The sequence below is a fragment of the Gallus gallus genome, chromosome 3 (genome assembly GCF_016699485.2).
Source record: "Gallus gallus isolate bGalGal1 chromosome 3, bGalGal1.mat.broiler.GRCg7b, whole genome shotgun sequence".
Lineage (NCBI taxonomy): Eukaryota > Metazoa > Chordata > Aves > Galliformes > Phasianidae > Gallus > Gallus gallus.
In genome coordinates, this window is record NC_052534.1 from 22426785 (window position 1) to 22448861 (window position 22077).

Genomic DNA, 22077 nt, shown 5'->3' on the forward strand with positions numbered 1-22077 from the left:
ACTTTCTCTTTAAACACTAACTTTTTATTCTTGGCCTATGATGTGAGGCATTAGTAATTTAGCAATTAATCAGTATGATAAAGGTAATTTATTAGTCAGTCATCATGAAAAATTAAAGCAGGCTTGTCAACTTACAATTAATATTTTGAATTTTAGATTTTTGCTATTTCCCAACTGACTAGAAATATAAAACATGAAACAGATTAGTTGATGATTGCTCTATTTCGTTTTGATCGGGCAAGACTAAATGATAGCACTGAAGTCCTTACTACCAAGAGCCCCACCAGTACAGCAGCATTAGGATGAAAAACGATTTTCACTCACTGGGTGGTCTGTTTGCTGCCAAGTTTTTGAAGTGGCTGCCTTTTATCACTTCTGCTGACAATCTTCCAGTTGTAGCATTATAAAGGAGGCCAACGAGGATTTCTGGAGCTGAGCCATGCACCAGAGACTGACAAGAGGAGGTACTTTCACTGCAGGATACTTCTGACATGCTCATTTGAGAGTCACAACCCTACAAAACACACAAGAAGTTCTATGAATTCTATTGAACAATGTTATTGGAAAGGTAATTTTTAGAATAACACTTTAGAAACTAGGAGAACAGCTCACTGACAGTAACAGAAGTTCCATTCAACCACCCAAGAAGAAACATTTAATATACTATCAGTTCACACATGCTAGAGGTAACAAAAACTTGAAGTAGTCTGGAATTAAAATAATTCTTAATTTTGTGTTTCCATTGCTTCATCATTCAGGAGAAATAAATGTAGAAGATGAAAAACAGCTTTCACGGTCCCTACTTATTTCAATTGATAAAACACGTGATATAATTAGTTAGCTTCTTGGAGATATTAAAGGTTGCAGCCTTCCTTTACTTTCCAAGAACAGAAAACAATAGTGTAATTTTGAAGTTAACAAAATGCAGGAAATTCTTATTCACTCTTCATAAATGTTGTTCTCTAGACTGAGAGTTTATAACTAGTAAAATAACAGAATGCATGTAAACAGAAAAATGTACCCTCTCTAGAATAAATTAGCTAACAAGGAATTTTACTGATCCAGAGATACAGAATTGTAACAGAACTTTTGTCCTGAATGGTAAAGGAAGAACGTTACCCCAAGAGTCAGCAATGATGCATTAATTTCTACCATGCAAGCTCCAAGAAAATTCAGATCTCTCACATACATTCTCCCTATATCAAATCTTTAACTGGAATTTATAATATTCACTTTTACCATTTTAATCCCCCCCATTAAAAAAAAAAAAAAAATCAAACAAAGCTTTTTGTAAATTCCCATGGTAATCACAACAGTTATTTCTACTTTCGTTTGCTGATTTTGTGCACTGGAATGTTGTACTTCTGTTGTACCTCCATTGACAACCAAGGACAGAACTTGGAATTATCAGAACATCCCTTTATGATTATCAGAGAGAAAAAAAAAAGACAAATTAGATTCAAAGATTTTTCGAATATGGCTTGACTCATTTGGGAATCTGGCAGCACTCTTTCAAGGAGTCGTGTTGATTTTATGAAGCTGATTATTCCTGATTCCAAATGTCTCTACCATTTCCAGCAACAGCTGACATGAGCATAAGATCAGTCCTATAACCTAAATAGCACTGAGTCTCATCAAGATAAAAGTTAACTTTAAAAGAAAGTAACTTAACTCAACATAAAAATCCAAATTCATTCAGAAACTCTAATTATAAAAGGATTAATAACAACAAAAATAAGTGATCTACATACAACATCCTTCACACTGACATTTTAACTATATCTTCTCTACAGAACATATTCAAGAGATTAGATAGAAACTTCTAGTAGCAATCCAGCTCCTCATCACTAAACATCCAGTGGTGTTAGCAAATACATTCTTACAATTAAAGAAGGACCTGAGGAAAATTCTCTTACTTCCATCCTCCCAACTGCAAACTCTGATTTAAAAATCTGCTTATTTTTCTGGAGTTCTTTAATCAGTTCTGAGAATAAATGTAAAATAGGCTACACACTCGAAGTTGTTGAAAATTAATTATTTTTAATGCATTTATTAATTATGCATTTATTCTCTTGTTCACGGCACCCTCAAAAGAGGAAACTTTTGATTCTGAACTTCAACAGGAGTAACGAAGCGGCAAGTTTAAAAGAACAATGTCTTGATTCAGCAGTCAGTATATACTGCACCCACAATTGAAAATCTCAGCTTGTCATTACAGTTATTATTTACATCTTCTAGTCTTCAAAAAAATTAACACATTATACCTATAGTGCTTAGTCATACTATTTTGGGGGCCATGAATTTGAACACAGTCAGCCTGATACTGCTCAAAGCTTTGTCGTCTAATTTGATTGTAACTGCACTGTAAGCCCACAAAGAAGACATAACACAAGGCAAACAGCTGTGCAAACACTCCCACCCAAACCCTCACATGGCTCTGATATCCGTACCAAGGAGATGATGCACATTTCCCTGGATGCGACTTATCTGCACAGATAGCAATATGCTACTGCTCCTGAGCCAAAAGGGCTCAGTTTAAACAAGCTTATGCAGAGTTAAATTGATTACAATAGAACAGATTACAATCAGAATAAAATTCTACTAACAGTAAATGCTAAATGAGAGATGATTGAATGGGAACAAGTCCTCAAGTACTTTGAATAGGAAGACAAGTAGCTTCTGTGCAATATAATAAAGAGGAAGCAATTGAAAAATTGTGATATTCCAAAATTCCATAAGGATGAGCTATATTATACTTTAAATATAATACTTTACAGCAGATTTCTGACTGGCTGAGAGTATGACAAGACCGCACTTGCCAAGGCCAGAGAAAAAGGATCTCAATGGCTGAATAGAGAGATGATAGAAACTTAGCTGATGTTTTGGATCTGTAACTGGGAAGAAATATGTAACTAAATGGTCATACCTTAGAACTGCAGAGCAGAAAAAATGTATGGATGTAGTTTTGATGAAAAACTAGAGAGAGGGCCTAACTTAAATGCTTTGCTACAATATTTTCTAAAACAAAATGTTTGCCTTTTATTTTGAATCAGGAGGCAGGTTTCAAACAAATGATACTGTCCTATTCCCAGCATGTAATTAATTTATTAATATCTTTCCTTCCACATGCTCAAAGACTTTAAAATTAAGCACAACTGAAAAAAAAAAAATCATTGAACAACCTAAGCAAATTGGTTTTTACCATTTCACACACACACAAATCTCCAAACCTTTTATTTCACAATAAATTAAGCATATTTTTTCCAGTTTTGAACTAGAAAATTCTAACATAAAAGAAAATGAGAGAAGTAGAAAAATGAAATAATAAGATGTGAAGCAGAGTGGGAAATGTTATTACATCAAAACAAGGTTAAACAACATAAACCAAAAGTCTAGTTTCTGTGTCTATAATTAGGGAGAAAGCAGAACTGGGGGGCAAATGGCTAAAAGATATGAGGTAATGAGAAGGTGGTGAGATCATATTTATGTTTGTTTTTCCTGTTTACATAGTCAAAATACAAGAAGAGTGCTAACACATCAAGAAAAGAAGTTGTATTTTCACCTGTTCAAAATATAAGCTTCATGACCAAGTGCCAAATTATAAAATGTTAATGCTGCAATTTCTATCAGGTACAACATGAATAGAAACTTTGCTTTCATATTGTGACATTACAGTACTACCAGACTGTTTTAATGTGTATAAATCTGCACTCGGATCCAACTTTAACTTATGTTTATTTCACTTTGATAGTGTACTTTCACTGTGAGAAATGTAAAATTTAGACCCAAAGTGTCCATTTTTTTGAAATTATCTATCTACATAAATTTATTTTCATAATTCTTCCCTTTCACTATGAACGCTGCACGAAGTCTAATCTGCAGGAAAAACAGACTAAAGTTTCATAATAGGAAAATACCTTTTAAGGTCAATGAAGTACCAGAATAGGCTAGTAAGAAACGTAAAAAAAGCTTAACTGCAGACTCTGAAGAGCTTAGATGAAATGGCAAGGTACGGATGATCCTGTCACAGTACAAAGAGCTGAAATGCATCTTGATGTTCTTTCTAGGATATAAATGCTAAAATTCTAACCTATTTTTCTCAGTGTAGTTATAGCAAATGGATTTTATGAGCAGTAAATATAAACAAAAAACCTTAGGTAAAGTCTCTTCCAAATATTTGGTTCAAAGTTTGGTCTTACCAGGGTGAATTAAAATTTTTCACCTTCAATTTTGTAACATGTACACTGCAGGACAGTATTTACTGACAAAGCTAAGCTGAGTTTATTTTATCAACAATTACAAGAATCATTGCTTTTCACTGCATTATAGGAGTAATACATACCATATTCTACAAAACCTTAATTACTCCAAAATATTCTCCCTGATGACATTGCATTTTTCATCTAGAAAAAAATCACTTAATACATAATAAAACTTTCCCATAAAATGGTATTTCTATTTCATATCTTCCTAGTGTACACAAAAGTCAGTAATTAAAAATAACACTTTTTTCAGCAGAGTCAATAGAACGAAACATATCATACATGAAGCAAGATCTGAACCTCTAAGATGTATTTTCTAATAATCTTATCACTCTCTGACAACATAGAGAAACCTATGCAACAATGATGAGATACGTAAAAAGAATTCATTTGTTTTCCTTCAACATAATTTTATTGAAACAGGGTACTTGTTACTTACATATTCTTATCCTACTGTTACTTTCGTATACTCTGAATTTCTACTTATAAATTCTTTTAAGCCAACTGAAGCTGATCACGAAGAACAATGTGACCATGCTCCAAGGACAGTTAGAAATTCATTCCCCTCATCAGATAGGTTAAAATCATGCCTCTGTAGGCTTGCAAAACAAGAACATCTGAGTCTCTTGGCTCTCCAAAATATACGCAGGAAAGATGAAACTTTGCTGACAATCCTTCAAGCAATAAAAATCTGATTCACAGCATGTTACTTGTCAAATTTAAAATGTTAATGTTATACCACTGATCTTTTGAACAACTTTTTTGCACATTACTTTCTTATATTTCTATGGCAATACAACTCAGAGAAGTATATTTCAATCCTAACTAGGCAAAGCAGGAACTGAATTCAGGCCTCCAACGTTTTAGATGAAAGCATTCATGGCTCCTAACCACCAGCCAAATGCCGATGCTCTTAGTACACACTGGTGCAAAAGCTCACTGAGAAGGCAGTGAGTACCCAAGCACTGCACAAGCTCCAGATCAGCAGTCAGCCTGGAGCCCATCATCTATGTCTGCTATGAGAGTCAGAGAAAAGAACAGAAAACCCAAACCTGGAGGCTCTGTTACCGTCTTCAGCAATAGACACTTCATTAAAGCATGTTTCAAACCTAAAATACTTTTGAAAGTGTATTGGGATCATTCCTGGGAAAAATGACTAAAAAAAGGAGCATTTTAATTTTGGATTCTGGTATCCAAAACTCACTTGCATACTACAGTGGATGCTTTGATATCTCTTAGTAAAGTGGGCCTCAGTTCCCCAACCCTTGTATGACATTGATCCTATTTCCCCTAGCTCATGGAAGAACTGTGAGGATGGATATGCATAAAAACTGGAAGTCCTTAAAAATACAATAGCTGTAACAAAAAAGTTCCTTAAAATAAATGATCGATACTCTTTCTAAAGATTAATACCCAAGTATCAAGTTTTTGCTTTTAAAAGTAGAACTCAAGAATCACTTAATCATTATAATATTAAATATTCTTGAAATAAGATTATTAATAGTAATACTAATGATAAGGTTTAGAAAAAGATACTGCGAAATAGTAATTAAAGGAAGAAGTAAAGGTTGGTGTGTTGTTTTTTTTTTTTTAAGGTTTCTTCCTGTACTGTATTCTATTGTCATTTTGAAGTGTCAACAATTTCTAAGAACACTTGATCTCAAGTTCCTGTCAATCTCTGCATAATCTAGTAAAAAACAATTTACTTATTTTAAAGAAATCCAGTACTTTCGAAACCATACAAAGTTACCTATCCTCACATCACATCAGGGAGAAAACGTCATTTGCTATTATAGTGGCCAGTCCTATACAATCCAAATAAGAAAGCACATGATTTATTAGTATTTTACTTTAAAATAATAACAGGAATTCAGAAACAAAGAAACATAGTTTTATCCATCTCACAAAGACTCAAGCTTAGGGAAGCATCATTATGACAAGTAATTATTTGTTGGGCTGTTTTGGTGTGTTGCTTTTTTTTCTCTCAGCTGTTACCTTGAAACAGGTTCCAATTAGGTATGATGTGTATTTTTATTCATGTACTTCAACACTTTACAGTATTAATACCTAAGTCAACTTAAAGCACTAACATGACACTAAGTACTCTGATAATATTCTCAAGTACATAGCTTCATTTTAGTAAACAGTTCATACTTATTTTGGGTAAAATGTAATGCTTAAAAATTACCAGGATATCCTATTCACAAATTCCAATTGTAGAGACTTTAGCAAGAAATACATTCAACACTAATGGTACTCTTCACTACAAATATGGATTCTAAAAAACCAAATATGGATTTAAAAAAAAATATTAAACTAACGTTGATGTAATTAAAATTTTTATCTAAACTGATAAAATTCACATTTCTCATCATAAGCTTTACATAAATGTATAATTTTACAAAATGAGTTTTGCCATAAATGAATCACTAGAAGATCAAATGGAAAATAAAGCCTTTCAAACACCACAGACAAGTGTGGTTTAACCCAGCATGCAGCTGAATGCTGCACAGCCCTTCACTCACTTTCACTCCTCCCAGTGGGATAGAACTGGAAAAAAAGTAGAATTCATAGGTTGAGATAAAAACTATTTACTAAAACATTGGTGTTTTGACAACACTGCCTTTCTCCTAAAGCCAAAACACAGCATCATACTAGAGACTGGGAAGGAAATCAGCTCTGTCCATCTGAAACCAGGACAGCAAGAAATAGAATCCTTACATTTCTATATACAGCTTTAATTTACCTGAGAAACAATAACGTTACAGAGCATAGAGACAATGACGAAAATGACAAGGTAAAATTCTTAGTAATGGCAAAACAGAATTCCACTTTCCTGAAAGACTTCAAACAATTTCAGTGACATTTCTGTTGCTTTTTGTACTTCATGACAATTTGCTAGCAGTGCTTTTCGTCTGAAAGTTTTTTAAACTCCGCAGAACAAAACATTAGCAGTCTGCAGGTACAGAAGCATTTTAAGTTTACTATTATTTGATTGTTTGCATTTTAAATTACAGCTTTGGTTTCCTTGCCATATTGTGAAAATGCACCTAGTTGCTCCACAGACTTAACAGGCCTGAAATTTGCACAGCAAGCCTGAGCAGTGGAAGGAATTCAAAATAAATGTACAATGGGATTTACAGCATTTGCAAAAGCGTTCTGTTTTCCCACTGCAAAAGTCTGCTCGCTGTTTATACAGCCATAGGTGAGGGAAAGAAATTGACTTCTGTTTTCTTAACTAAGACACGCGACATAAAGAAACACTGAAGTACTAAAAGCTGTTAGCCTGTGTTAGCAGCTTAGTTCAGAATACTTGACACAAAATGCAGACATTTTACAGGCACTCCTGATGAAGCTATTGTAACAACTCCTGCCCAAACCCACTCCCATCTCCTCTCTTTACTCTCTGTTAGACACTTGACAACAGAGGAGATGTTAGTGTGGGACAGCTTGTGAGAACACAGAGCTCTTAAACAGCAATACTCTGCCCAGACAGAATTACATTCATAGTTCTAAAACCACTTCCACAGCACCCAGGCTCATTACCCAGCTCAGCCTCCTTGCTAACTGCTAGTTAGAAAGCCTCCTAAGCACGTTCATCTTTTAAGGTATCCCATAGCATTTGCTCACTGGCAGGAGAGAGCAGTGGCTAATAGTTTGACTTCTCCCTTTCCCCCCCCCTCCCTCTTGATTACACTCTTCCAAACTGAGAAGATCCAGTGATCCAACAGTAAGCAGCAATTTATGAATAGTCAATCTATGCACATGCAATCAGTCATGCAACTGTTTTTCACAATAACCAAATCTATAACATTAAATGCACGTTTATAATGCATTTGTCAATTTAATTGCTTTTAGTAGTTCACTCAACTCTACTTATGACTGCTAGAGGCACCCTTTTGATTTATTCAGGTCATGTTTAATCTCAGGATATGAGGATCACTCGGTGCCTGCAGTTGGAAGGGATCCGCTTCCGTTCTTAGAGCTATCATAGCAACTACAAAGAAGGGTGAGAACTGGAGACAAGCTAGGTTCTCCAGAGGCCAGCTGACTGAACACAAAAGAAAGACAAACTGCATCATGAAAGATGCATCTCAAGGTCAGGCATGGAGGGCTATGCCTGACAAGAAGCTAACACACAATGACAAAAAGAACCCTTGAAAAAGACACCCTATGAACAGAAATCTTTATCTGACACCAAATGCAAGCAGCTCTAATATATCCCTCAAAGCAATTACCTGGAGATCAAGTCCAAGATGAAGAATGCTAACTCAGAACACTTATGTTATACTGCAACACTCTAGAGAAGAATCATTTAGTAAATAAATTGAAAACTATAGAAGTTTCACAAGTATTCATTTATGAATTTGCAGGCTAGGTAACTTGATCTGTTTGTGCAGAGTCTCTGATCAGTGTTTCCCTAATGAAAATAAATAGGAAGAAAACAGCACACATGCTTTTGCTGGAAGGTGCTCAAAACTGCAAACAGTAACTGCTTCTGTTTTCCCTTTTTCCCTTGAAAGACAGTAATAAGAGAATACATTTTTGTATATATGTATACAGGCAAGCAAGAAAATACAAAGGATGAGAAAATAAAACAGTTGGGAAGCTCAGTATCTCAAAAGGAAACAAAGTTCTCTTGGACTTGAAAGTTAAAGAATTTACCTCCACTAAAAGAACTGATGGAGGAAGATTTAAGCAGTAGCTTGTAGTCTTCAACAGAGGAAATTTCATGTCAGTGATAACCTTGATAGTATTTTCTTATAACTCCTACAAAACTACGTCTAGGAAATTTATAATATATTTTCCAGTTCTATTTTGCTTACTCTTTTAAACCGCAATCAGGGTTTGAAAATCATGCTTAAGGCACATAGAATCAGAGTCTCAGAATCTCACAGACATTTGATCAAATTCACACCTTTCATAGCTTCATGTATCGATTTATTCAAGGAGCATTCTAGCTTTATGTAGATAAAAAAAGCAGTGACCAAAACTAAACCTATAGTTTCAAGTAATATGTTTGTCACCAACAGATTGGCTATCTGAGGTAACAGTATTTGTCAAATGGTTTTCTTTGATATAGAATAGTCATTCACAGCCTGGGACGTTTTAGAAACTGAGAAGTATTATCACAATGTTAAAAATAGCAATACTCTGTCTGAAACAGTTTTGATTATTTGCTGAAGAAAATATCAAGGACTGTGGGAATCTAAGCAATTAAGTTTTCTCCAGCAATTCATTGATTAAAGGCAAAAAACACTATTTTAAAATTGTTATTTTATACAGTGCACATATATTAAGACAGACACAAGGAACAATCTTTATTCTGGCAATGTGAACAATGGAGGATTTTGACATACCGATGGAATTCAAAGAATTCCCCAAGTATCCTACATTCAGGGTCATGGAAACGTACCAAGGTTATTCAGTATGGGACTCAAATAGCTTCACAGTCTCTATGTCTTGTCAAGTGCTTCTTGGATAAATAGACTAATAACATGCCACAAATTGCCATGAATGGTTAGATATACTCACAGAACAATCAGGAAAAGCAAATAGTATGGATTTGGAAAGCTAGTTCATTATTAAATGTGGCCACTGTACTCCTGTAGCGGTAGGCCTGTATAAACTGACCAGATTCCATTTCATTTTTGGGTTTCTCTCCAGATCCAGAAGACTCAAGCAGAAGAAGACTCAGCTGACAGGAGCAGTGCTGTGGGTACACCACACAACGGGCACAAACAGTTGAGGCAATAACAGCACTGAGAAGATGACAGCTGCTGATTGGAGAGTCTTTATACTTAGGACACTGCCTTGAAATGCTGCATAACCAACCCTACACTGGGGAGACTGCTTCATTTGCCACATATTGTCAAGTTATCCTCTAGCCGCATTGACACGAGCACCACTTTCCAATCACCTTATAATATCCTTCAAAAAAGTGCAGACTTATTGTGTCAGAACTACTTTTGTTCTTCCATGTTTTACATGACTTATTCAAATGAACTCTGACAACTATTCCCTTGATAACAATGTGTTTGATGCTTAATTACGCCTTACTTCGATGGACATAATTTTTACAAGCTAAATGGAAGCATTTATGCACCATGACATTGGAACCAATCCTTTTTTGTAGAATTCTAGTTGAATAATAGAATCATTATCAAAGAATGGTTTGTGTTGGAAGGGACCTTAGAGATCATACAGTCCCAACCCCCTGCCATGGTCAGGGCTGCCCTTTCAGCTCAGGCTGTGCAAGGCCCCATCCAACCTGGCCTTGAGTACTTTCAGGGATGGTGGACCCACAGCTTCTCTGGGCAGCTGTACCAGTGCTTCACTGCACTTTAAGTGAAAAATTTTCCCCTCATGTGTAATCTAAATCTCTCCTCTTTTGGTTTAAAAATGAGCCCCCTTGTCCTAACACTATCAGGCCATATAAGAAGTAGGTCTCCCTCTTGTTTATACGCTTTCTTTAAATACTGAAAGGGAACATATATAAATATAAACAAAATACTGTGAAAAAGATCATCTATTTCCTAGTCAAGTCAATTATCTTTTCACTAAGTGATTTAAAGTATCAAAATAGTAGCTACAGTTTAGTAAAATACAATTATTACACACAAACGTTAGTACTTAGCCTTCCAAATTAAAGCCTGAATAGATCATACTATAAGCATATAGCAGTGAAGTCATCAGTAGGACAAAAATACCAGATTTACACAAAACCTGTCAGTTTGACTCTACAGTGGCCAAGAATTCCCAAGAAAAATATGACTTTCTGAAAGTTCTTATTCATCACTTTATGAAATGATAAACATCCATTAGAAGGAATAGTTAAGATAAACCACACAAAGAGCAACATGGAAAAAATTCCCTAAGCGCAACACATAAGCGTATGAGATGATTAACACAAACAAGTATATCAAACGATTAACCACCATTCTCAACACTGAAAGTATTTCTGTACGTTGCATGAATATTTATATCGTTGAAAAATGTAATAAAAATATTTCTCAGAAAATCTGGTTATTTATAGAAAAGATGCACAAAAATAATCCTTAATGCACAAATGATTGCTCATACCATTCATTCCTTGACATAAGTGTCACATTTAGGAGTTCAGTATATTAAAACTTTCTTTGGAAAGTTAAATTTAATTCTCCATAGCAAACATATTTGTTATTGACAATGTAAGATAAAAGATTACTAGATTTGCTTAGCAGAAAGACACGTTTTTATCTTCTAAACTGTACTTCCAAAGTAAATCAAAAATATAAAACATACCTTTGTTGGTTTTCATTCTACATCAGAAAAGAAACCTGTGAGATGATGAAGAGGACTACACTTGGTTTTTTATTTTATCATTTCCAAACGGATTTTCCTCAATAAAATGCATATAAGATTTTATTATCACATCATAGTAGGGGCTGTTCTTCACTGTCAGGAATATTTCTTTGAGTAAGAACAAAGTGCAACTGAGAACAATTCCACAGGGACTTCTTGAAGAAAAACAAACAGCCTTGCAGTGGATTCAGAACTCCAAAACAAATAAACAAAAATTTGACTACCATTGTGTTAAATGTAGTATTTCTCTAACAGCATCAGGTCTTCCTAAGCAAACTATACTCAGGCAAAGTAACAATTGCACACTACTGATATTAGCTTTTGATGCAATGGCCAATCTCTATTAAATCCAAAAGAGTCATGGAGTTTCAGATAACAGCAACATATACACTCTGTCTAGCTCATTTTGCTTCTGTTGCTTCTTGCCCATATACTGAATGTGGAAGAAAGCCTGAGATATTTCAGTCAGTGTGTGATGAGAGCTGAGAATAGTGTGTGAAGAGGAATTCCCTGGTTACGTGGGAGAACTGTAGTAAACACATACCAAAGTGGTCTTGGGGAACATGATGGAAGAGTTAGAACTATAAAAGCAGAAGTGGAGCAGAACAAATGCAATGGAAACCACGCAGAGGAAGAAAGGAGTTTTTGAAGAGGAACTGTTAAATGGAAAGATAACTTTTTACGGTACAGGAACAACTCAGTGAATGACTGTTAATGATAAATAGCAAAAAGACTGTGTAAAAGCTGCTAATTCAACATGTCATATGAAATGTAAGAAGGTGACAAACAGGCTGAAGCCTTGGGTAAGAAAGTTTGTGAATATATATGTAAATTTGAAGTCTTGCAGAGCTTTGAAATCTATTTAAGGAGCATAAAAATATTATGCATTCACCATGTCGTGTACTTGTCCACATTTTAACAACAAACAGAGAAAGCAGCAGGCCCAGCTCACGTGAACATACCACTATTTTCCAAATGCACTAAACTTGCTGGTTCACCTTACTCAGTTTCTCCTGTGAATAGTTTTAGGGTAAAACTGAAAAATGTACTAAGCTTCACAGGATATGAACTGCTCTTATAATCATAAGGCAGACGATTAGCTAAGAAATACATTAATATATTAATGAGGCACAGACAGAGCAAATAAAATACATCCCTGCAGAAACGATTAGCATAGATGTTTCAGTGGATTAGGAAATCTCAGTGACAAGAGGTATATTTAATATAAAATCCATATAATAAGCAGTGGAAAAAACAGGGCAACTATGTGTCCATTACTAATTTCATAAAAAGCTGTCAAATACAAACATTTCTCAGTACAAAACAACACTCTTCAACTAAGCAAAACAAATTTAATTCAGAACTTACAATGTTCCTCATCATGGATTTAATAATTACCAACATCCCTGAATCTCTCCAAGGTAAAACAACACTTACCTCCTACTAGTAACTTCTTCCTGGCTTATTTCCTGCTGGGCACTTATGTCCCTAGCTACAAAACTAGCAAACTCAGCATTAGCAAAGTTCACACTAGGCAAGTGAGACACTTCATCATTGAAACAGAATGACTCATATCTTTCAGCAAATCAGAAAAATACCATTTTTTTGGTAGATGATACTCTATCAGATGTGAGGTCTGCTCTCAGTTTATTTTAATTAGTTTACATTTAACCACTAAATAAAACAGCATTCTATTTTGAATGGTTTTTGCAATACTCATATTTGACAGAAATGTCATTTCAATTTCTTCAACTTTTTTTTTTTGGAAAATGCAGAATGAACTCCATTTTTTCCTAACTGGAAAAATCTCTTTTGCTTTCTTTCCTTTCTCCTTCTCTTTTTGTTAAAAAATGACAAACAGACAACCACGTAAATAAAGATGTCCCTGCTAAATCATCTATTTTTCCCAAAAGTCTATTATTTAAAGCACTGAAATCTCTTCAGCAGCCAACATTCATGCACTCTTTGCCCCAACCAGAACAAACATCCCACTCTAGACAAAAGCTTATTTAAAAATTTGAAGAAAAAAGGAGACCTACTGCCCATAGAGGTGCAAAAACTTCAAATGAAACTGTTAAAATCTTATCTCCTGAAAAATAGAAGATGCAATCTGAAGTTCCCTTGGGAAGAAGGGAGATTTATCTGGAATCTACTGTACCATTGGCAGCCACCCTCACCACTAAATGCTTGGACATAGCACATACAGCCCAAACTCCTGTTTTTTGACAGTGTTTAAGTTTGCCCTTAATTACAGTTACTTTGCTTAATAAGAATAGGACGGTTAAATTTTTTTTGAGGGGGAAAATTGTTTGTCAGATACATAGGCTTTTTTCCCCCCCTCAGTAAAAGTCCTTTCCAGTTTGGTCAACATTTCACACTGTTTTTCCACTTCAGATTGAGCCAAAAATCAAATTATTTATAAGGTTCTAATCTGAAGTTATTAAAAATGCTTTTACACTCTCAGAATTGCTCTTTTCTGTAAGTCTTTCATAAAAATATGTATTGAAACCAAGAATTAACTGTAACAGATAGAGGGCATCGGCTATGATAGCTTTTTAGCTTTTTTTTTTTTAATTGAAGGTCTGTGGATCGCAGGATAAAGATTATACTTATGCATGTATATATACATAATATGCATTTATACACACGTATGCCTATTTATAGACTGGAAAATTCTAAGTAATTTAAAAAATGCAGACAGCTTTTGCAGGTGAAAAGTAAATGTACTTACAGAAGTTTTAAGGAAATTATCTTTCTGCTAATATGATGACTGTTGAAAAAAATCCAGTGACTGTGACGGCTATAAATATACATACCATTCTTACACAATTCAGGACAATGTATATCACCGCATTCTTATTCTGCTTCATTTAATACTCACAGACAGACTGTAAGAAGGTTCCAATATTACTGGCACTGACATCTTCCCTTGAAGATTCAATTTTGTTAAGTGAAAAATCTTTTCTCCCACAATCCTCTCCTTTTTCATGCGGCGTACGCTGTAGAGTCTAAAGCGAACTGCATAATTCCCAATCATCTCAGACTCAACGTGATTAAATTTGAATGTCTCTGTGAAGACAGGGCACGGTCCCCGCTGGATGCTGGTTTTTGCTCTCTGTTTCTTTATGGGGAGAAGAACTAGGTGTACTTGCCACGAGCTTCCACCTGTCCTGCTGTATGTGGGAATGTCTGTGACAGCTGTCACTGTCACCAAAAGCTTCTGTTCCTGTGAGTCATAGTCAAAAGTCACATCCAGTGTGCCATATTTAGCTACTGGCTCAGGATCAAAAGGTTTAGGAAGCTGTGAAGATGATCCTCGAGCTGACATATCCTGAAGAAATAAAAAAGCTTTTATTTATTTATTTATTGTATTCTATTATTAAATCTAGCATGGAAATGCATGGCTTTCTCTAAGCAATATGAAGTGACTATGATCTTTTTGTTTATTTCACAAACAAGGTAATTAAACACTGAAAGCCTGAAGAGATGCTGACTAGCATCCAAAAAAAAAAGACTTTACCTGACCAATACTGCCAAAAGCCAGGAGCCAATCAGACAGAGCTTGAATTAAATTAGGCAGTATTTATAATCTCTTCTTCTCTGCCCCACATGCTAAAATGCATACACATATGTTACGAAATATAATTACCTTACTTTCGTGCAAGTATACACACATTTTATGTTAACATTTTGTGGTACTTTAAGACCTGGCTGGTGATTGAGTGCATGGTGGAATGCCAGCAATGAATATAGGAATTACAATACTTATTTGCACATGCAGCTAAAAAACATGTTCCATAGATGTGCCAAAAATTATCATGACTTTATTAACGTAGTTTTACTAACACTGCATATGATGTGTCTGTTCTGAACAGTTTCTGAACTTTCCATAAACAGCATCAGTCCTAAAACTACATTGTAAAATTGTAAAATAGTTACTACATATAATTGTATTGTAAAATAGTTACTACATATAATCATAGAATGGCTTGGGTTGGAAGGGACCTCAAGGATCATCAAGTTTCAACCCCCCTGCCACAGACAGGGCTGCCAACCTCCAAATCTGGTACAGCCTTTTTGATCTAAAAATGTTACATTCTTATTTAAGACTGGATGCTACTTAGCTATGAGAACTCACTCCTCTGAAAACCTCATTATACGAGTTGCTGAGCATCCCTAAAAAATGTTGATGGTATTCTCCTATTGCACTACTGATAGGCATGACACATAATGGGCAGAGTTACATTCGCTGTAATTTATTATGGTTTGAGGATCATATGTACACACTGTCTTTTTCAGCACTGAAATTCACAGATTGTGGCCCTAGCTGACCATCAGACACATGTAGGCAGCTATCTGCTGGAGGACCTTGCATCCATACAGAAGGTGGGCCGTCCATATATTGCATCAGCATCTCAGAATGCAACATCAGCTTAACAAGGGGTTTCCTAAGACAGAAACAGCTGTTGACACATCAGTGCTGCTCCCTGACACACACCTCAAAACTTGAGAAAAAAAATCAAAAGGGACATTTGTAACAAAAAAAAGCCTCTTCTGCACACTACAGCAGTAACACACCCATTACATACCAGCACAGTAACTGGCTGTTCAAGACTCATCAAGGACATGTCAGTGATAGATGTTTTTTCTTGTAGTAATGATTAATAAGTATCACTGTAACTTAGAATGGAAAAGGCGAAAATTAACTGGTCTAAATCTCTATTGTATCATCAACAAATTTTTAAAAAGCCTTTGTAATTTTTCCCCCTCACCATCAAGGATATGTTACATAATCAGGAACAAAAACAGTTCCTTAGCATGGAAAGTGTTAATCCTCTTTTGTTTTTGTTTCTTTGGCTTTTGCTTTAATTTAGATTAGAAAAAAGTAAGTGGAAGAAAAAGATGTTTTATTTCAGTCCTTAACAGGACAAAGTTTCTGACTGGTTCCAAAAATAATCTGTGCTCTTGGGGAACTTGCTTGAAAGTTAAGACATCGTAACAATAACTACAATTAATAATCTCAAATTCTATTATTTTCTGACAAACCTTTTTTTCTTTAATGTTACAGCTTATCCTTTGTGTTCAAATTTCTGTACACTTTTTTTTTTTATTAAGGAAAAAATGCTCCAGAAAGGTTTTACTATGTGACTCTTCAGAACATTCAATCACTCTCACTTACCTCTGGACTAAGGACAGCTGTACTGTCACTTGGTACATCCTCTTCATATCCTTTGTTATGGAAGCTTTCTATTTCATGTCCTGTGCTTCCCTCACTTGGACACTTATATGAACATCTTGGACTGTTGCTGCACTGGGAAAATTCACATTTACTGTCTCCAACTTCAGAAGGCGTACATGATAGATGAGGAGAACCACTATCATCCTGATATGGAGGTGGCTGCAGTTCATCTAGTGGAGGTGTTCTTCTCATTCTCTGAATGCAGTTAGCTGAGAATAAGTGAAAATTCTTTACTTACTTTCTGATTATTTACTGTTGAAATAGCTTTGTGGAAAATGGTAATTCCAAATATCTGGAAAGAGTATTTTAAATAGTCCTTTTTTACATTACTAACTAGATAAAAATACTACTGAAAAGCATTCACTGAAAATGAAAGAAATGATCTCTCAGATGAAGGATGTAGGAGAAAGCAAAATATTAAATATATAGTCAAAATGAACTGTGAAAATCATATATAATACAGCACAAATATGATATGGCAAAAAGTTCGAGTAGGAATTCCTTAATGCTTACCTTGCAAAAACCTTTGGGTATCCTGAGTCACATTCTGCACAGGTGGGATATAAACCAATTAAGAAAACAAAATACACTTCCTAAAGCCATGATATCTAACTTTGATTACCTCTCATGCAGTTGCTCAGCCAGGGAGATAGTAAATTAAACTCTGAAGACAGATAAGTTACTAATAAGGGCTGACACAAGTTTTCTCACACTACTGAGCTCTGCTCGCTTTGAATTTAACAAAAGCAGCAGTGTCTCAGAGACAGATTCTTTACTACCTCTTAAGAATAGCTACACTGGAGAATACCCAGTATAAAGAAGGCAGACACTGAGTCTAGCCTCTGAAAATAGTGCCATGAGCTTGTGGTGAATGCTTGATGCTCAGCATCCTTGTTTTACACTTACACTAGCTAGATAGAAGGAACCGTGGGGAACACGTCCTCAGAAAATCAACCCAGGATTCATGGCTATGAATAGTTAATTCCAAATAATTTTCAATTTTCAGTCTTAGATTTTACTACACAGAATTACACAGAGATGGGAAAAGGCAGTAAGACATGCAGTATATGAAATGAAATTAGTACCAAGGATAGGTAAAACATGCATTGCATTTTGCTTATGTCAGCTATAGAAGTTTTAATGAAGATTTCAATACTACTCACATGTAGGAATAACTTATGCAAAAGAACTTCAAAGCAATGATATTTTCTGGTGTCAGACATATCACTTTCATATGTAGGAAAATCTACCAAAAAGGAAGCTAACAGAAGTTTGAACTTTAGAATGACATAAGTCTTGATTTCAGATTCAAATAAGACAGAAAATGCTTTTCTTTCCCACATGACAAAGGTGGCACCTTTTAGTTTCATCATCAATTTTTTTGCAGACAGAATTGCCCTGCCTGTGTTCTAAATTCTCATCGAGTATACAACCCTTTAACGGTTTCAGCGGTAACTACCAGCAGTTCAATGTAACACCTGAACAAACTATGCATAACTGTTAGAGAGTTAGCCTTATACGAAACAATATTGAAAGTATAATAATGTGGTGCTCTCAGGCAATAAAAAGTGAAAAGCTCCCTTTTTTTAAAAAAAATCTTTTCCATTGCAAGTCTGGACTATGTCTATCTGAGCACACAGAAACACTTCACAGATTCTGGGGCTTGATGGATGTTCACATTGTTCAAGGGAAGCAAACCTGGACACGCTGGCTGGAAGGAAGCCACAGTACACTGCAGATCTCCAAAGCTGTGACAGCATAGCTCATTATGGAGCATATCTACTGCACAGGTTTTTCTCTGGCCTCAAAGACCATCTCTTTTGGGGAATGTAGAGTTCTTCCCTATTCCACTGGGCTCCTAGTGAGCTCTTCTGAACTTTAGATAAGACAAATTAGTAATAAAAACAATACAAAGTGCTCCTACCAGATGATCACTGTCAGGAATTCTCCTCCCTCTGATGAACACATCAGAGGCAGTCCTATCAGAGCAATCTCAAGTTACTGTTACACTGTTACAGCATTCATGCAAAAGGTTCTCTGCTGTTAGTTAGCTCTGTGCTCCTGAAACTCAAGCCCCACAGAGCAGGAAACAAGAAATGAGCAGGCAGGGAATCCTACACTCAAACTGCAGTCATCATTCCAGTAGACACACATACAGCCTTACACGTAAAAAGAAGTTCTCAAGTAGGACAGTCAGAATCTTGAAATCACATAGGGGAGGAATGGGGAAAATCTAAGTGTAAAACATGAATGGATGTAGGGCAGCATTTTTTGGGGAGATTAAATTGCTTCTGCCTGTAAAACTAGATAAGCACCATTTTAGAATATAAACTGATATTTTAATCATAAAACAATATTCTTTAACTTTCTGTATCATGAAAACAAGATTTTTCATTACTTAAATATTTAATCAAATTCAGAGCAAAAGAATTCCTGCTCATAGTTAGTAAAAGGCTGTTTGTTACCTTGAAAAGACAGTAAATGGCATGACTCAATTTAATTCTTTTTTACTTGGAATCTCATCTGCAAAGACATTTTAACTCCCAGCTTCTCTGCAGCCAAAAGAAATGAAAGTATTTCTGGATAACTATCAACACCATTATCGTCTTACACGAGTAAACAAATGGCTATATAACTCACTTTTTTTCCCCACTTTCATGAACTCCATTATACGTCCCTACGGGAAAACTACACAGGCTAGATGACAGAAAAGGTACTTTAATGTAGGTAGGGAAGAGGTGAGGAAAAGCAGAAATATTAACCAGCTGTGACTTTAAAATCTCTGAAAAGCAGAAACACTGGAGCAGGTTTTATCTACTTATTATTGAAAGCTTATTTACTAAACAGAAATAACATATAAGTTCTAAAAAATAAATAAAACCCAGTACCAGCTTTAAAAGTCTAAGGACACCAATGTCTCCACAAGCATGAACTGTTACTGCAGAAAAGGCTTCTCTAAAGTTATTTTTAAAATGACCTTTAATTGAACAAGTCTTATATAAAATTAATTTCCCCCTCCCAGCAGTAAATGTTTCACTAAAATTATGATATTGTTTTTATGGCTCTCTGAAACTGCTCAATTACATGATTACATAATTACTGATGATATCGAAGATGAATGATATTACGGACAGAGGAGAATACAGCAAAACTGAATGTCTGACACTGGTCATTTTCCTTAAAAAATTGCATAGAGTTAGCAACTATAATAAATCAGTCAACAACGTACTGCATACATACCAAAGTTTAAAATAAGAAAGCAGTGCAAATGCTTGCTGCTCTATCCCCAATTGCATTGGAGAAAGACATTTGGAGCTGAAAAGAAAATATGTCCTGAAATGTTTGTATATTTACTAATAGAATCACTGTTTTTAAATATGTATGTTTTTAAATATGTACGGTATTTTTATTTTAAGGTGCATATTTATACACTTTTATATTAGCCTTTAATTGTACACACAAAGAACACCTTCCAAAGACCACTGAACGTGGCTAACAGCATTTGCTAAAGAGTTATTCTTCAGCAAAAGGTTACAGTGAAAACCTAAAATTAATTAGAGCATCTTCTGCACAACACTAACAAGACACTTTCCACTGTCATGCCAGGTAGAAAATAAATTGTGTCAATCCAGAGTGCATAGGCATGTTAAATTATAGTATCAATTTGGACAAATCAGTAAACAAACAAACAAAAAACAACCAGCAAACATATATCCTAAACTGGCAATAAAGGAATAATCACAAAGAAATCTTATCAGATTTAGCCAGAGGTTCCTCCCAGCCCTGAATTGCCAGAACAGAGAAAAGATGAAGAGAAACTTACAGGGTAAAGATCTCACAACTAGTTTTTCACCTTGAATATGTAGGCTGCTCCAGAAGTAATGCCTTCCATTTATTTCCACGGAAATTACAATAGCTACAAAAAGTAAAGTAACGCTATTTGATAGAATGAATTCTCAGCTACAAAACAGTATTTTTCAACCAGCAGCTATGCATGTTTGCCAGTGATGAACAAGAGCCTCTGTGCTGCACTTGTAAAAAAAAAAAACTGCACCCATGGAAGTGATCCAGTGTTATACAGCTGTTATGATAGTGTCATTGCTAGGAAAATGTTGCCCATGCAGTCCATCTTTCATTGGCCCAAACAGATGGAAGTAAGAAGGTTCCAAACCTGGACTACACAGTTGGTGTGGTAGGACAGTTCAGACAAAACTGGTAAAGTGCTCCACAGCCTTCAAACCGGTGTTACCATGCTGCGGGAGAAAGGTTGTCATGTTCCCCAGCCTGACTCTAAAAGTTTGAGACTTCAACTTAGTCAGCATCTCTGGTGGTCAGAGTTGCTGGTTTGTCTGGATTCCAGGATACTCAGAACGATCATCCTTTTCCTATCCCAAAGATAGCGCACACCACTTTACTCACTGAGGGCCACATCCTACACTTACCCAACGTTGCCACAATCATTTCCAATGCATTGAAGCCAATATTCAGCTCTGTACACAGTTCCCTGGTCATAATTTGCTGGTTCGCACAGATAAGCTGATCAAGATGCTCTTCATTATGTGGTCAGTCTCCTTTCCCATGTCCCTTTTCATGAGACTGATTGAGAATCAAGCAGACATGATACATTTCTTGTATCAGTTTCAGGATGAAGCATATGAAATGCTTTACCTGCAGGTTTACAGGTTTTATCTTATCTTTTGGCTCCCAGTGATCCTCTATGTCCAGGTCCCTTGTGGACCACACTAGGCTGTACGGTGTTTTACCATGAAGCTTGTAATGTTCCTTTCCATACTTACAATGTCTAGACTTCACTATCTTCATTACTTTTCCTAAAAGCTTTCATTAGCAGCAGCAAAAAGTAAGCTTTCTTCAGCCCATGTTTCCTGAGTAATTCCAACAATTTCTATCTCAACATAGAGAAAAAGAAATTATCCCTATGGTTCTAATACCCTTGTCTCATAAGCAATAATTAACTTCCCTTTTGCAACTTAGAGTTTCTTGTGTATATCACTCTAAATATTCATGATATTTTGGAAGGCAGCATCATCACAAAATTTATTTGAGAATCTAGTTCCCAAATAATTTTTTAAACAAGAAATTTAAATAATTGTGATATAATCATTTTGCAAGTCACATTTTGAAATTACCATGAGTATCTTCATACCCAAACACTATATTTTCTTCCTATATCTCCACATACACTTCAAATTTTTTTCGTCTAAGAAATTTCAA

General features: G+C 35.4%; 1 protein-coding gene across 2 annotated transcripts in view; it reads right to left on the reverse strand.

The window, feature by feature from the left end:
• The window catches only part of SYT14 (synaptotagmin 14), an 85006-nt gene that overhangs the window by 13382 nt on the left and 49547 nt on the right, over window positions 1-22077 (reverse strand). For both annotated transcript variants that reach the window (XM_015283858.4, NM_001397427.1), the window contains 3 exons: window positions 16786-17054; window positions 14488-14937; window positions 325-514 (listed from right to left, as the gene is read on the reverse strand). In XM_015283858.4, the coding sequence (XP_015139344.1) occupies window positions 325-514; window positions 14488-14937; window positions 16786-17054 (909 nt within the window). The remainder of the gene's footprint in view (window positions 1-324; window positions 515-14487; window positions 14938-16785; window positions 17055-22077) is intronic.